The 18,474-nt window shown below is 44.8% G+C and overlaps 1 protein-coding gene and 1 long non-coding RNA gene across 2 annotated transcripts in view; one reads left to right on the top strand and one right to left on the bottom strand.

Annotated features, from left to right (window-relative positions):
- The first annotated feature begins 464 nt into the window (after nt 1-464).
- The window catches only part of ralgps2 (Ral GEF with PH domain and SH3 binding motif 2), a 169,042-nt gene continuing 151,032 nt past the window's right edge, over nt 465-18,474 (top strand). The window contains exons 1-3 of the mRNA XM_063200675.1: nt 465-568; nt 1,490-1,597; nt 6,074-6,124. Coding sequence (XP_063056745.1) covers nt 509-568; nt 1,490-1,597; nt 6,074-6,124 — 219 coding nt within the window. The 5' untranslated portion in view covers nt 465-508. The remainder of the gene's footprint in view (nt 569-1,489; nt 1,598-6,073; nt 6,125-18,474) is intronic.
- On the bottom strand, nt 2,826-3,344 carry LOC134450190 (uncharacterized). The gene is made up of 2 exons (XR_010035034.1): nt 3,153-3,344; nt 2,826-2,973 (listed from the first exon to the last, which is right to left on the bottom strand). It is a non-coding gene; the product is annotated as an uncharacterized LOC134450190 (long non-coding RNA).

Below are 18,474 nucleotides of genomic sequence, written 5' to 3'. Positions count from 1 at the left end.
TGTGTGTGTGTGTGTGTGTGTGTGTGTGTGTGTGTGTGTGTGTGTGTGTGTGTGTGTGTGTGTGTGTGTGTGTGTGTGTGTGTGTGTGTGTGTGTGTGTGTGTGTGTGTGTTTGTGTGTGTGTGTGTGTGTGTGTCTGTCTGTCTGTCTGTCTGCATCCTTGTGTGTGTATGTGTCTGTCTGCATCCTTGTGTGTGTAATGTGTCTGCATCCTTGTGTGTGTGTATGTGTCTGTCTGCATCCTTGTGTGTGTGTATGTGTCTGCATCCTTGTGTGTGTGTATGTGTCTGCATCCTTGTGTGTGTATGTGTCTGTCTGCATCCTTGTGTGTGTAATGTGTCTGTCTGTGCGTCCTCGTGTGTGTGTGTGTGTGTGTCTGTCTGTCTGTCTGTCCGTCCGTCCGTCCTCATGTGTGTCCTTGTGTATGCTTCCAGAGTGCCTGGTAGGCCGCGCTGATCCCCAGTTGGAGCCATGAAGAGACTTGTTCGCTAGAGACAGATGGTTCGGGAATGATGGACGTCCCCAATGGCCAATCAAACGTCTCCGCCTCGGCCATCACGGCCTCTGAGGTAAAAATAAATAAGTAAATAAACAAAACAAAAAAGCAAAAATAAAACACTTATAGGAGCCACCATTTGACCTTCACTTACACTTTAACCCATTGATGCTGGATGTTGCGTTGCGCAATAATGGCCCTGACGCCTGGAGCTGCATTATATAACATTCAGGCTCATGAGATTTGAGACAACTACATCAAAAATCTTTGTTTGTTTGAGATGAATGAACACATGTTAATGAAAGATGATGGTATTAGCCTCTGAAGCACATAAAAGCAAGCAATAAGTTGCATTTATTGCTGAGATATTTAGGTTTTTATAAGCTGAGGGCAGCTTTTCTTAAAAAGGGCTCAGGCATTCAGCATCCTTTTTTGCAGATGCCTTAGGCGTCAATGGGTTAACTGTAAAATACAATGATCACATCAGCCATGAAAACGGCCTTATTAGCTGTTGTAGCTGCATTTCATCCAACCGTATGGATTTAAGGACGTATGTTTGAAGTCTCCTCTCTCTTCCTCTCCATCTCCCCCTTCCTTCTCTCTCTCTCTCTCTGTCTCTCTCTCTCTCTCTCTCTCTCTCTCTCTCTCTCTCTCTCTCTCGCGCCACCCCCCCCCCTCTCTCTCTCTCGCCACCCCCTCTCTCTTGCCCTCTCTCTCCTCTCTCTCGCCCCCCTCTCTCCTGTCAACCCTCTCTCATCCCTCTCTCTCATCTCACTCATTTCTCTCTCTCATTCCTCTCTCATTCCTTTCTCATCCCTCTCTCTCATCTCTCTCCCTCTCTGCATTCTTTTCTCTCCCTCTCTGCATCCCTCTCTTGTCCTCCTCTCTTCATCCCTCTCTCCTCTCCATCCCTCTCTCATTCCTCTCTCCATCCCTCTCTCCTCATTCCATCTATCTCTGCATCCCTCTCTCCATCCCTCTCTCCCTGCATTAGAAGAGCAGCAGTTCGGAGTCCCTGAGTGACAAGGGCTCCTCTGAGCTCAAGAAGAGTTTCGATGCCGTCGTCTTCGATGTGCTCAAGGTCACGCCAGAGGAATATGCAGTAAGTAGCATCAAGTCAACCTCCGCGTGTGTGTGTGTGTGTGTGTGTGTGTGTGTGTGTGTGTGTGTGTGTGTGTGTGTGTGTGTGTGTGTGTGTGTGTGTGTGTGTGTGTGTGTGTGTGCGTGTGCGTGTGCGTGTGCGTGTGCGTGTGCGTGTGTGTGTGTAGAGGCCATATACAACCCGCATGTTGCATTTGTCCACCTCAACACTCTCCAGTGTATACAGAGACAGGGATTGTGTGTATGAGTGTGTGCAAGGCTTTGACAGTTTTTTTTCTTCTGTTCAGTGATAATTGAGTCTCCTGGCAGGAAGTCAGGCAGACGCTGATTTCCTGTGACCTTTTTAAATCTAACATTTTGGAAAAACGTATTTCTTTCAAATCTGTACTCTGATACGCACGCGCACACACGCACTCACTCACACACATACACACACAGATGTACTCCGGGTGAAGCAGGCATAGACGAGTTTCCATCTGTAGAAAGCAAATAAACTGTCAGAAGTCATCAGAGCTCAGATACATCATTATAGTGCAGCCTGTAATTCTGCCAGATTTGAAAGATTGTCATCGCGCTGATGATAGATTTTCGCATTTCTCCTTTCATCTCCACATCCGGTGGTAGATGCATGGGAAAGGTTTCATCTTTTCTGTTTTTTTTTTCTTACTTTTCCCTGGCATGTTTGTTGGACTTTTTGTTTGTCAGTTGTCAGTGTGTTAAAAAGCAAAATCTTGTTTAAAAAAATATATGTATATATAAATATAAATTCTCTTAGATCTATATCCACTTGTACTGGCAGGTTTAGGTGCAAGTCAGGTAATGGATGGTTATATTGCTTCTCTAGTATATTACTTAAAGTATTCACTCACCCATCCAAATTGTCAGGATCAGATGTCCTAATCCATTGTTTCTAGAGATGCACCGGATCCGGTTCCGGTTCCGGATCCAGCAGGATAATAGGGTTTTTCACAGGATCCTGGACCGGCAGGATCTTAAGCAGTGGATCCGGTATCCGACATGTTACCTAAAAATCAGGGTCTGGTGCATCTCTAGCCTAGGCTTTTCAGTCAGTCTTTCACAACCCCAATCACTGCATGGAGTGAAAGCCCTTTGGAAGCGGCCGTTGCAGGCAGTGTGGCAATAAGCCATTGAGTCTAAAAAATAGTTTGAGCCAACGTAATAAAAAGGACCCACGTGTGCGAGTAGACTATATTTTTTTGTAGGATCCGGTATCCGGTTCCGGATCCGGCAGGATCTTAAGCAGTGGATCCGGTATCCGGCAGGATCCTAAAAATCAGGAGCCGGTGCATCTCTAATTGTTTCCCAACCTTTTTTGTCTTGCGTACCCCCTAAGCATCTTAGTTGTGCCATGACTAACTGTGTATTTTTAGTTTTGTTTTAACCTTGTTTTTTTTTAAGGAACATCAAACCTGTCAAGGGACAAAAGATGGAAATTAGCCTCATGGCTATAATCTTGTGTATTTAGCATTTTTTTTTAAATGCTGGTAATATATGCTGTCCCTTTTTAAATAAATAAACCTGAAACCTGAAACTACCCCTAATTATACTATATCGCTTTCTCTGTCCTGATATGACTGCTCCATACATTTCTTATAATAATGACATGTTTCCAAGTACCCCCTGCAGTGTGCTCGCGTACCCCTAGAGGTAGCACCTACATGTATGCCTGCAGATTTTTTTTCACAAATATTTCTGAGAGAATGGGCTACTCTCAGGAGCTCAGTGAACTCCAGTGTCGAACTGTCATGAAATGTCTTCGCTCTTAAGTATTCAACATTCAACTGTTAACGTTATTATTGAAAATGGAAGAGTTTGGGAACAACAGCAACTCAGCCACGAAGTCTGTGGATGCTGAGGAACATAGTGGTCGACTTTCTGAACAGTAAATTGCCACAGAGATCCAAACTTCTTGTGACCTTCACATTAGCCAAAGTGCAGTACGCAGATAGCTTCATGGAATGGGTTTCCATCGCTGAGCAGCCCATCCAAGCCATACATCACCAAGGGCAATGCAAACCTTCAGCTGCGGTGGTGTAAAGTATGCCACTACTGGACTCTAGAGCAGTGGAAAGTGGAACGTGTTCTCTGAAAATCTGATGGATGAGTCTAGGAATGCATCGATACCACTTTTTTGAAAACCGATACAAGTACGAGTACATTAATGTGTGTACTTGCCGATACCGAGTACCGATACCGATACCTTTTACCACCAAAATACAATGAAAATAAATGCATGGCCTTGTTGTTTTACACCTGTGATATTTATATTGTCCATTTCCATGTAGATTTAAATGTTAGTATATGTATGAGGTGGCACTTTTTTCCATGCTGCTTTCAAATCCACAGAGCGTGACAAGATTTTGTTTTGTATGTATGTGTAATAGCAGTATCGTTCCTGGTATCAGCAAGTGCTTGACGAGTACGAGTACGAGTATAATGAGCAGTATCGGGTGCCGATACCGATACCAGTATCTGTATCGGTGCATCCCTAGATGAGTCTGAGTTTGGAGGTTGCCAGGAAAACGGCACATTCTGGAATGCATTTTGCATTGGGACATTTGTTGTAGTTCATGCTTTCTACCACTGGAGGTCAGACTTCTCCCTCGCTTAATCTGAACACTAGGTGGATATGCAAAACGGTGTACCTGTGTCCATCACTAGGTGTGTGTGTGTGTGTGTGTGTGTGTGCGCGAGCATGTGTGTGTGTCTGCTTCCCAGTGTCTCTGTGGAGGCCTCCCTGACTTATTCATGCTCCACCCACTAACCCACATCTCCAGTGTGAAGGGGACACGATGGCAGACACTGGCCCATCTATAATGCAGTGGCTTCCGTCTGAGCACTTACACACACACACACACACACACACACACACACACACACACACACACACACACACACACACACACACACACACACACACACACACACACACACACACACACACACACACACACACACACACACACACACACGGCACACTTAGAGTCCATAATTTGCTGCTTGTCATGCATTTGTCACACACACACTCCTTTTTTAAAAGCACACACACAGACACACACACACACACACAGACACACACAGACACACACAGACACACACAGACACACAGACACACACACAGACACACACACAGACACACACACAGACACACACACACACACACACACCTCCCTCCCTCTCACAGGGCCACTGACAGCTTTGGCCCAGCCAGGCTCATGACAAAGTCATTTGAAACAGCCCCCACACTCTTTGCATCCAATGTAATGGCAACAACCCCCCCCCCCCCTTAAATTTTAATAGACTTAGATTTTAATAGATTCTATACTAAAAAAAGCATAGCATTATGTTTTGACGTGAACACATTATTCTCAATCCACATGATCCTTAATTTGCTCCCAGATTATTAAATGTTACTCTACTCTACTCTACTCTACATTAACTGAAACTGTGACTTTAAAATGTTCCCCAATGTTGTCTTGCAGGGTGATTTAAAGTGTATTGTTAAGAATGCGCTACATTAATGCAATCAATTCTAGCGCTTTGTGGGGGTGCCCTGGCACAGCGCGCTAAAGGGCGGGTTATGCTTCCTACTTGTGCCACAGAGTGAGCTTGTCGCAGCCATGATGCAGTTAATTTTGGTTTATGCCCTGTTTTGAAGCACGGTCTGCGCGATGTCATTCCACGCTGAAACTGCCTTCAATACAAAGAGTAAACTAGACGTGTCGGTTGTTTTTTAGCATCACAGACTCGACGAGAATGAAAATGAAACATTAAATCTTTATATCACGTGCATGTTTGATCGCACTGGCAGCCACAGTGGTAGTTTGGAACAAAGAAGTGGCTCATTTGTCGAGGACGAAGCGGAATGTTTCCTCGACCTCGGAACCACTGTTCAACTGTCCAAATAACTTCAGCGTCGTAACTTGTAAGCGCATGTGTTGTCTTTGGTTCGTGTAAATAAATCAAACAACAAAGCACGGGCAACTTATTTAATGAAGAGCTCACAGTCCGTAGACCGACGAAGGTTAGAACAAGGAAGTAGCGCTTGTTCTCGACTCGAGGACAGAGCAGGCTGGTCGAGAGGACCAATCAGAGACCTATTTTCGCCCTTTCACGCCGTCGCTCCCTGCGTCGAGACACAATTTTGGGGAGGTGCCCCAGAGTACCTGCGTGATAGGGGGGGCTTCACTACGTTAACTGCGCGGCTCACTGCATTACGACGCAGGGACGCTGGACTGGAGGCATAAACCACCCTTAAGCCCCCCACATTTGGGCTTGCATGCCCACGGGGACCATGGTTTGAGTCCGACCGGGGTCATTTCCCGGCCCTCCCCAATCTCTCTCTCCCAATCATTTCCTGTCTGTTCCCCACTGTCCTGTAATAATAAAGGCCGGAAGCCCTTAAAAATACTTAAAAATATATACATGTTTTAACCCTTTGTTTGTTTGTCCACAGGGCCAGATCACGCTTATGGATGCACCTGTCTTCAAGGCCATCCAGCCAGAAGTAAGATGCCCACACACACACACACACACACACACACACACACACACACACACACACACACACACACACACACACACACACACACACACACACACACACACACACACACACACACACACACACACACACACACACTTCATCCCTGTTTTGATCTGCTTCCTGCTCCCTGGCAGAAGGTTCAGAGTGCTTTTGGCCAGGAAAGCGATATACAAGAACTCCTCCATACTCTGGCCTATGCTTTACACACACACAGAACAATCATTTCTCAAATCACAGACACACAGACACACACACACAGACACACACAGACACACACAGACACACACAGACACACACAGACACACACAGACACACACAGACACACACAGACACACACACACACACACACACACACACACCTCCCTCCCTCTCACAGGGCCACTGACAGCTTTGGCCCAGCCAGGCTCATGACAAAGTCATTTGAAACAGCCCCCACACTCTTTGCATCCAATGTAATGGGAACAACACCCCCCCCCCCTTAAATTTTAATAGACTTAGATTTTAATAGATTCTATACTAAAAAAAGCATAGCATTATGTTTTGACGTGAACACATTATTCTCAATCCACATGATCCTTAATTTGCTCCCAGATTATTAAATGTTACTCTACTCTACTCTACTCTACATTAACTGAAACTGTGACTTTAAAATGTTCCCCAATGTTGTCTTGCAGGGTGATATAAAGTGTATTGTTAAGAATGCGCTACATTAATGCAATCAATTTTAGCGCTTTGTGGGGGTGCCCTGGCACAGCGCGCTAAGCCCCCCACATTTGGGCTTGCATGCCCACGGGGACCATGGTTTGAGTCCGACCGGGGTCATTTCCCGGCCCTCCCCAATCTCTCTCTCCCAATCATTTCCTGTCTGTTCCCCACTGTCCTGTAATAATAAAGGCCGGAAGCCCCCCAAAAAATACTCAAAAATATATAAATGTTTTAACCCTTTGTTTGTTTGTCCACAGGGCCAGATCACGCTTATGGATGCACCTGTCTTCAAGGCCATCCAGCCAGAAGTAAGATGCCAACACACACACACACACACACACACACACACACACACACACACACACACACACACACACACACACACACACACACACACACACACACACACACACACACACACACACACACTTCATCCCTGTTTTGATCTGCTTCCTGCTCCCTGGCAGAAGGTTCAGAGTGCTTTTGGCCAGGAAAGCGATATACAAGAACTCCTCCATACTCTGGCCTATGCTTTACACACACAGAACAGTCATTTCTCAAATCACAGACACGCAGACACGCAGACACGCAGACACACAGACACACACACACACACACACACAGACACACACACACACACACACAGACACACACACATAGACACACACACACACACACACACACAGACACAGACACACACACAGACACCCATGGAGTTCTCTTCTTCTCTTCTTGTTGTTTTGCTCTGTGTCAGGCAGGGGGCGCTCTGGCCCAAGCTTTACTCATCCGAGTGTGTGTATTGTGATGAAGTGCGCTTTTCATTCTGTAGTTGTTCATTAGTGTGTGTGTGTGTGTGTGTGTGTGTGTGTGTGTGTGTGTGTGTGTGTGTGTGTGTGTGTGTGTGTGTGTGTGTGTGTGTGTGTGTGTGTGTGTGTGTGTGTGTGTGTGTGTGTGAGTGTGTGTGTGGTCAGTCAGTCTGCGATGACGTTTGGGAGGAAGAAGTCGTCATTAGGCTGGCACGGTCACAACTTACTAGACTACAGCAGTTACACATTGGGCTGGATACCAGGGCTGCACGATTATGGAAAAAATCACGATCAGGATTATTGTGGTCAAAATCGTAATCACGATTATTGATCACGATTATTAATCATGATTATTGAATTTCGCAGATTTTTTTTTTGTGAAAATTATAACAAGTTGAAATATAACCAAGAATGAATCATATACGGGATCAGCAAAATAAAATGAATTGTAATAATAATGTAAAGACAATAGCATGAAACTTAGGTGGACAGATATCTGGCCAGAAACACCAGCCTGTCAATATTTTTTGACTTCAAGGACGCTCTCAAAGGTAGGTCACTATTGCCACGATTAAATCACGATTAAAATTTCGACTTCGATTTCACTGATTTATCACGATTTTCGATTATTTTCGATTAATTGTGCAGCCCTACTGGATACATTATTCCAGTGAATTGTATTGTATCTTATGTCACATGATTCAATTCAAACTAATAATGTAATGATCCTCTAGCAGCGAGACTTGGTTGTATGTCGCTGTTGTTCTGTGTCAATGTATGCCGCAAAATGCCAAGCAAATGCTCAATTTGAAAGACCTGTGTATATGCATTCACAGGCCGTGGAAAGTGCACGCATAAAGACGGTGATGTGAAATCTGTGTCTTCATGGCGTAAAGACTTAACATCCAATAAAATCACCTGCAGCTCTTGAAGTTCCAAACAAACGTGAAACGGTCTCTCTCTCTCTCTCTCTCTCTTTCTCTTTCTCTCTCTCTTTCTCTTTCTCTCTCTCTCTCTCTCTCTCTCTCTCTCTCTCTCTCTCTCTCTCTCTCTCTCCTCATATATCAGCACTGTAGTGATGTTTCCCGACTCGCTCGCTGAGTGACTTGAGTGCCACGACACACACAGCACAGAGAAGAGAAGAGAAGAGAAGAGTAGAGAGGAACTGAGATCTAGTTAGCTGACAGACAGGACACTTTGAAGTGTGTGTGTGTGTGTGTGAGTGTGTGTGTGCGTGTGTCTTGATGTGTCTTGATCAGGCCTTATTATGTTGGCCCCTCTGTATTTAATAAGAGGCGAGTGAGCATCAGACAGATCCCCACTGGGGGTGCGGAGATGATGAGGAGGAGAAGGAGGAGGAAGAAGATGATGATGATGATGATGATGATGATGAGGATGATGCGCTTCCTTCCCCACCGAGGGAGCGCCTTTGATCAGCCAGACGCAATCTACACTTGTAAACACACACACTTTGAGCTAGTCGCACGCACACACACACACACACACACACACACACACACACACACACACACACACACACACACACACACACACACACACACACACACACACACACACACACACACACACACACACACACACACACACGCTTTGAGTCTCTGTCACAGACGCACACACACACACACAGATAAACACACATGCAGATAAACACACATTCAGACACACACACACACGCATGAACGGTACACACACAGACACGCACACACTTTGAGTCTCCACACACACACACACACACACACACACACACACACACACACACACACACACACACACACACACACACACACACACACACACACACACACACACACACACACACACACACACACACACACACACCTCTCAGTTCTCTCTCTGTCTGAGTGTGTTTCCCCAATGGCAGCTGTCAGGCTTTAGTTTAGTTGATGGCTTGAAGCAACTCTGTACTTGCGCAGCAGTAAACATGTAGCTTACGGCTCTGAAGGTTCTCGCCTGGGAAGCTGTCATATAAATAGCTGTGCAGGAGGAGACAGGCCAGACGCCACTGCTGTGTACATAGGGAATTATGTCATGTAATGTGCTGTGTACACACTGATTTGTGAGAGAGAGGCAACATGATCATTCTCCTGTACGTTGAGGTAATTAAAACATGTGATAGAGTCAATCTGTTTTATTTAACACACTGCTACACTATACACACTGCTACACTAATGTTGCCTTTTCCCTTCCTCTATCTTTTCTCTCTCTCTCTCTCTCTCTCTCTCCCTCTCACTCTCACTCTCTCTCACACACACACTTCAATCAGTCTGTATCAACACGCATATGAAGCATGTCCTCTTCTGTTAGAGTGCTGTCACGTACAGTTCATATTAGCGTTGCTCTGATGTGAACATTTTGGCCAATACCGATCCAATATTAAAATTGCTGTTATGGCCGATAACCAATAGCAGAAGAAAGAATAGAAGTCTGCACACTGTAGCTCCGCTTTGAAGGTTTATTTAAGTCATACAGCGTTTCAGGGTCTTCATCAGGCACCTCCGCCCTGCCTGCCTTCGTGTACAGCCGCTGCCCACCTGTCTTCGTGCCTGCCTGCCTTCCTGCCCACCTGCCTTCCTGCCTAGTCGCTGCCCACTGGCTGAGTGTGTTTTGCTGTTGAGCTGAGAGGATTTATGGACGTGATGGGATGTCTGCTCGCATCATGTGGAGCATGTGGTTAAGATATGAGCCCTCCTCAGCAAGGGGCTCAGCCGGCTGTCATTGGTTTATATTCTGCAAATAAATATTTATACCGAACATAAACCATGTACAGTGTGTGAGCAAATATTGTGCAGGTTTTATATAATTTACTTAACATTGGCAATTTATATTAATTGTTTGAGTAATGTGATCACTAATATGTACATGTAGTACATCCAACTGTGTCTACAGTATATTAATATGCCTATACCATTAGTGGTGTCAACAATAATCGATTTGGCAATGCATCGCAATGTGGGGGATGGACGATTTAGCAAATGCCATAACTGAAGCAGCATATTTTTTTCAAGGACTTCCATGGACATTTCCGGAGCAAATGAACTTCAAATTTAATTAAACCACTGAAAACTGCCCGTAAAGTGCACAGCAGCCAGTCAAATGCTTGTTTTGCCTTGCTTTTAGTAGAATTTGAATGCATTACAATGGAACGTAGAATCGAACTGAATTGATTCAAATTGAAACTTCACCTCCTCAATCGTAATTGAATAGAATTGTGTGGGCTGTGCCAATGCACATCACTACTATACATGCAGATAGATGCCTGCACATACACACGTACATGTGTATCAGGGCTTGACATTAACTTTTTCAGCCATCGGCCACTGTAGCCTGTGGTTTTCCCAAGTCACTAGCCATTCAGGTATTCCACAGATTTTGTATCGTTTTTTTTCACTATCATGATAGTGTACGTCTAACCTCAGAAGATGAGGTGCTAAAGCAAGATGGGTAGGCTATATAGCTTTCTACATGGAAGTACAGTATATCAAGCAAATAGAAACTGAGTTGATACTTGAAGAAACTTGATACACAAGGGGCAAACAAAAGAATATAGGCTACTATGATTCGTATGTCATACCAAGGAATAAACTGCCAGCCAAATTGGCTGGTGACACTGATAGTATTACTAGCCACAGCCAAGTTTTACCAGCATTTGGCCGGTTGGCAGGTGCCAGTGTCAAGCCCTGATGTGTATACAAAGAAGCATGTGCTATGTATGTGTTATGGGATGTATGGGGTGGTGCTATGGGAACGCGCGCGCACACACACGCACACGCACACTTGCAAACTTTTCACACAGTGTCTGTGTGTACTTAAAGCTGCATGTCTGCATAAGTAATTCATAATTGACTTGAGATTCACCCCCTTTACGGAAACCCAATATAACATTTTATTTTACGAGCGCTGGCGGAGACAAACGGATGCATGTAGAAGACAAGCAGGGGACACAGCGAGGGAGATTTGAGAGGAAAGGGGGGAGAAATGAGAGGGGGAATTTGAGAGGAGGAGGAGTAACAGAAAGAAATGTGATGTGAATACGAAGAAAATATCAGTTTAGAGGGGACTTGGACTGAAGGATGGCCATCTGTGTGTGTTGTGTGTGCGTGTGTATGCATGTATATGTGTGTGTCTGCATGTGTAGTTGGCCTGTGATGGCTAGTCAGCCTAGCCTAGGTTAGCATAGCTTAGTCTGCTTTCGATGGCTGTTTATCTTAGCCTAGATTAGCCTGGCCTAGCCTAATTGGCCTGTGATGTCTGGTTAGCTTAGCTTAGCCTAGCCTAGTTGGCCTGTGATGGCTGGTCAATGGTGATTTACTGTTCTGATTAGCACGGCGGCGGCTGCCATGCTCTGCATACCTCTGTTGCAGCACTGGGGAGGAATCTGCTGGAGACACTGATTTACATAGATAACTTATGAGTTCATATGAGGAGGGTGGAAGGATTCTGAAAAGAGAGAGAGAGAGAGAGAGAGAGCGAGAGAGAAAGAGAGAGGGGGGGGAAGCGGGGGGATGAAAAAGTTTGGAGAGACGGAGTGGGAGAATTTGACCTGGCAGACAGTGTTCTCATAGTCCTGTGTTGTCTGCCTGTTCTGGACAAAGTAAGTGTGTGTGTGTGTGTGTGTGTGTGTGTGTGTGTGTGTGTGTGTGTGTGTGTGTGTGTGTGTGTGTGTGTGTGTGTGTGTGTGTGTGTGTGTGTGTGTGTGTGTGTGTGTGTGTGTGTGTGTGTGTGTGAGGGGCTTCTGTCATATCACTAATGGAGAAAACAGGTTCTGAGATGAGGATAAGGAGGAGACGATACGAATAAAACAGATTGTACTGCAGCCACGTGCCACCAGCTGTAATGCTAATGGAGTTTTTGTATCTCAGTGTTGCCAGATGGAAAATGTGGAAGTATCATTCCAAAACCTCAAAATGATCGTTTTTGGGTTTGTTTGTTTTTTTTAAAGGAGGAAATTATTGTACACGACCCAAACGGCTGTTTAAGGCAACTGAATAAAAACTTTGAAATCGTACATCATGTTTTTTTTATCACACACAGGACGGAATTATGGTACAAATACGATAATTATCCTACGTCTGGCAACACTGGTGTGGCTCCAGATTTCAGCACTGGTTCTTGCATTGACGAGTACCGAAACACTCCCATCTGCAGTGCTTATTCTGAGTTGGTAGTCAGAATCTAGAATTAAGCCCATGGCCTACTTCTGATCTCTTCCCTTATGCAATAAGTGTGTGACAAACTTGACATCCTAAAAGTAGAGGATAAAACATTTACAGGTCTGAAGTATGTGGGCAGTCGTGGTGTAATGATAAGGGAGTTGGACTCTAGATCACAGGATTGCAAGTTCTAATACCGGCCTTACCTCTCCCTACATGTCCACCCATGGCTGAAGTGCCCTTGAGAAAGGCACCTAACCTCACATTGCTCCAGGGATTGTAACCAATAGCCTGTAATATCCGTAAGTTGCTTTGGATGAAAAAAAGCATCAGCTAAGTGTAATGTAATGTATACGAAAAAAACAAGTGTTTCTTGACATCTTAATGTCCTCTTTGTGGTCTACATGGGCTTCCATTCAGCCTAACAAAATTAGTTGGACAAGGGAATGGATGGCACTTAACTTTGACACTTTTTGAACTTTGACCACCTCTTTGTTTCTGGTTGTCAAATGCCATTTGAAAAGCTTTCCATAAGACCAGATGTAGAGTGGATAATCCACGAACAGGGCACCCGAGGAGCAGTGTTTGGGGATGTAACCTAGCTCAGGTCACCTAGGGTGTGGGAAAAGATGGAGCAGGCAGAGGTCTGGACTATCTCCCCCAATCCTCCCACCTGTAGCTGGCAGGAGCTGAACCCATGACCTTTCTAGTCTTGCGAGTCTGATTCCAGGAATTATCTGGAGTTTAAGCATACTGGGCTGTTTTTTTTATTTTGCATGTTTGGGAAGAAATACGATCACCCGAGAGTAAAATCACGTCAATTGGATATATTTTGAGAAAGTTTGTTCACCCTGTGTTAGCCACGTTCACCACGTTCGCGGTGCTATACGTTTATTGCGGGCATATAGCAAAGCACAACATTTTAAACTAGAATGGGCACTCGGTAGAGCGCAAACCTTCGCCTACGCCACTTGTTTTTTTCTGGCCATCTTCAGAGTGTGGGGCATAACATTCTCCAAATTTTGGTCTTAGTTTCATTTAAATCGGACTGGAATAACGTAATATTACATTTTTGGCCTAGTCTTGACCTGTTATTCAATTCAGCATGCACAAGTTGTTCTGGCATATAGTGCTTGGCAAAGAAAAACGTTTTTGACCTTTTTGTGACCTTGACCTTTGACCCAATCACTCCCAAAAAGTAATCGATTATTCCTTGGGTCATGACCAATCATCCCACTAAATGTCATAAAAATCGGCTCAATTTACGTTTTTGACCTTTTCGTGACCTTGACCTTTGACCCAATCACTCCCAAAAAGTAATCGATTGTTCCTTGGGTCATGAGCAATCATCCCACTAAATTTCATAAAAATCGGCTCAATGTACGTTTTTGACCTTTTCGTGACCTTGACCTTTGACCTTTGACCCAATCACTCCCAAAAAGTAATCGATTGTTCCTTGGGTCATGACCAATCATCCCACTAAATTTCATAAAAATCGGCTCAATTTACTTTTTTGACCTTTTCGTGACCTTGACCTTTGACCTTTGACCCAATCACTCCCGAAAAGTAATCGATTGTTCCTTGGGTCATGACCAATCATCCCACTAAATTTCATAAAAATCGGCTCAGTTCTGTCTGAGTTATACGAAGTACAAACAAACATTTTGACCTTGACCTTTGACCTTTGACCCAATCACTCACAAAAACTAATCGATTGTTCCTTGGGTCATGACCAATCATCCCACTAAATTTCATAAAAATCGGCTCAGTTCTGACTGAGTTATACGAAGTACAAACAAACAAACATATTCACAAATAAATAAATACACAGCGGTCAAACATAACCTTCTGGCGAAGGTAACAACATCACCACATTTACCTCACAGGACAGGGAGGGTCCCTACTCCCTAAACATAAACCAAAGTGTGTCAAGTTTCTCAAATATATCCAATAGCTGTTAATTTGCTCTCAGGAGGTCGTGTTTCTACCCAATCATGCAAACAGCCCAATATGCTTCAACTCCAGAAAATTCCTTAACCAGTCTTACTATGCCTTCACTCTTGAAGCCAAAAGTGTGCAGGTCTGTGTCACACTTCCGACAGTCTTTTAAAAAGAGACAAAGGGGGGAAAAAAGTTGTGTGACTCGGATGGCTCGCCAAACATTACTGTCTATGTACTGATGTATTGTGTCCATTTACAAGCACACGCACGCACGCACGCACGCACGCACGCACACACACACACACACACACACACACACACACACACATACACACATACACACACATACACACACACACACACACACACACACACACACACACACACACACACACACACACACACACACACACACACACACACACACACACACACACACACACATACGCGCGCGTCTGCTGAGTCATTGAGTTTTAGCTGCTGACGACAGAACTATTAGCAGTTCCAGTTCCATGTTCCAGTTCCTGTTCTCCCAAGGGACCCGACCTTGTGTTCTAAGAACTATCAAGCGTTGCGTGACACTTTGATGGATCGTCTTTTAAATGGGATAAATTAAATTGGACTCCTTCCCTTCCATCTCTCTCTGATGGCTTAATCTGAAGTCTTTTGAAAATTGCTTTTGTTTACTGCCAGTTGTTTTTTTTTGTCTGTCTGAATATATTTAAAAAAAAAGTTATGACAGCATTATAAGCAAACATCTGGACCTTCTAGTGGAAATTATGTAGTGATCATCAGAAGAAGTACATCTGCATTGGTTTACAGTTTTTATATTCCTCTGTAAGTGTTTAAGTGTGGCCGTTAGTCCATGTCATCATGTCTTAACATGTTCCATTCATAGTTCATCCTGACCTGGGCCCTATACTAGGAAAATGTGGACTCCAGGCTCTTCTGTTAGATGATTTACCTCTCAACGTAATCTGGGTTACTCCCGAACCAGCTTCATAGTAGCTCAGTACCCCTCTGAAAGTCAAGCTGCTTGCTAGCTCCTTAACATGGAAAATACAGAGAAAATACAGAAAATACAGCATATATAGAACATACAGAAAATATAGAAAATACAGAAAATACAATCCTTAACACAGAGAATACACACACATCAGTGTCACAGGTGCTGGACAAAACAAGATTACCTGAAGGAAATAATACATAAATGTAGAGAAGAAAGTGCTCCAGCACTTCACAATCTGGTGCGTCACGGGAAAGGACCTGAAGATGCTCCGGTGACTCTCTTTGTTCCCTGCAAATAATAATAAATGTCCACAACATTTGTCTATGCTCCCCAAATATTTAATGGCACAACGTTTTGGACGCTCAGTCCTTCATTAAGAGCAAAGTGCATAGAACAACTGTGTTGTCTACGTTTATTAACCCTTAACACCAGCCATTGAACAAGCTGAGCATAGTATTTCAGTGGCACACTTTTAGTTTCTTCTCAAGATTTACTTCTTATTAAACTGGACTACGACGGATCAAGAGATTTCAGTTGTATAAGCAACTGGACGACTTCTGGAGCTTGAGAGACACTACAAGAATATACAGCATCTCCATCATCACCACAGACGATTTATTATCGAATGAACACATTAGTACTTTTACTCTGGATTTGTGCATGTTCTGTTTTACTGTGACGCTCTGATAATTTGACCTTTCACCTTCCTGACTTAACTGTTTAGCATCAGTCAACAGACAGTGAACAGTGCTGCTTACGTTATGAAGTGTTGAAGCACTTTTAACCTCGTGAAGATTGTGTTCTACAACCTTCCATTGGCAGGTGTGTGTGTGTGTGTGCGTGTGTGCGTGCGCGCGCGCTCGTGCGTGTGCGTGCGTGCGTGCGTGCGCGCGCGCTCGTGCGTGTGCGTGCGTGTGCGTGTGTAATAAAGTGTGTGTGTGTATAGGCGTGTGTGCTTAGCTTTTCCCCCCTTGCCCCCCTTCCTGCTGGATGAGCTGTCCTGAGTTCTAAACTGTAGACTGGAGCACTTCACATCAGGCTTTAAACCTCACCAGCTGTACCATCATGGATGTCTGTGTTGCTACAAACACACACACACACACACACACACACACACACACACACACACACACACACACATACACGAGGTCACCGCGTCCAAGCGCACACACGCAGACAAACACACACACACACACACACATACACACACACACACACACACACATACACGAGGTCACCGCGTCCAAGCGCACACACACGCAGACAAACGCACACACACACACACACACACACACACACACACACACACACACACACACACACACACACACACACACACACACACACACACACACACACACACACACACACACACACACACGAGGTCACCGTGTCCAAGCTTCTTACCTGCAGCATCTGATTCACTAAAAGCCCATTAAACACTCCACAAGAAAAGTGTGTGTGCGCGCGTGTGTGCGCGTGCGTGTGTCCAGAATGACTTGTGGCAGATCGGTGCACGTTTTTCCGTGCTGGGCATTCAAACAGCATGCTCTCATGGCTCTTAATACTGTGCTTCTCATCTCGGCCCGTTTTACTGGGGCCAGCGTTCGAGTCGTGACGTCTGTGTGTTGTAAGCAGGTCGACCGCAGAGTACAGGGGGAGTGAAGGGGTTGCATGGAAAAACCGCACACAGGGCTCGGAGTGATGTAAATGTCATCCTATCAATGTTGCTTTTCTTTTTCTTTATTTCATTTCTGGGTTATTTTTTTGTAATTATTTTTTTTCATTTGTTAGCTCTTTACGCAGCCCCGAGACTTTCAAGTTCTCTCGGAGTGTTTTTAAACGGCACAGGAGATCAGTGAAGTTCTGCTCCTGCTCGCCTCTGAAGTTATCCGCAACAAGCTTTTTTCTTCTTTTTCTTTTTCTTTTCTTTTTAAATAGCTTATGGAGTGCAGTCTTTGCGTTTTGAATATTGGCGTTTTTATTTGGAGTAGTCTATAAAACACATCGTAACGCCACTGCTCTCTCTCGCTGCCTCGGCCTTGACGTCGGAATGTCTGTGAACAGATCAGGTCTGCTGAGTTGACTAGTAATACGGGCCAACTTGCGTGTGTGTGTGTGTGTGCGCGTCCGTCCGTGAGTCCGTGCGTGCGCACGCGTCCGTGAGTCCGTGCGTGCGCACGTGTAGTGAGTGTACTAGTAATACCGGCCAACTGGTGTTTGTGAGCGTTTTTGTACATGTGTGTCCATGTGTACGAAGTAAATGTGAAGTATTAGGTGTGCGTGCGTGCGTGCGTGCGTGCGGTGTTTTGCTGGGAAAGTGTTTACATGAATCTCTGAGAAGATGGATGACCGTTGCTCCTGTGTGAAGCACAGCAACATATAAAAGCAGACAGACAGACAGGTCAGCAGTGTACAGACAAGGACAATCTCTCTCTCTCTCTCTCTCTCTCTCTCTCTCTCTCTCTCTCTCTCTCTCTCTCTCTCTCTCTCTCTCTCTCTCTCTCTCTCTCTCTCTCTCTCTCTCTCTCTCGCTCGCTCGCTCATCCCCCCATCGTCCTCTTCCCCATCTTCCTCTTCCCCATCCTCCTCTCTCCCCATCCTCCTCTGTCTCTCCCATCCTCCTCTGTCTCTCCCATCCCCCCCTCTCTCCCCCAT

Source organism: Engraulis encrasicolus, chromosome 6 (assembly GCF_034702125.1).
Source record: "Engraulis encrasicolus isolate BLACKSEA-1 chromosome 6, IST_EnEncr_1.0, whole genome shotgun sequence".
NCBI classification, from domain to species: Eukaryota; Metazoa; Chordata; class Actinopteri; order Clupeiformes; family Engraulidae; genus Engraulis; species Engraulis encrasicolus.
The sequence above is the reverse complement of the archived record's forward strand: the minus strand, read 5'-3'. Positions and strand labels throughout refer to the sequence as shown.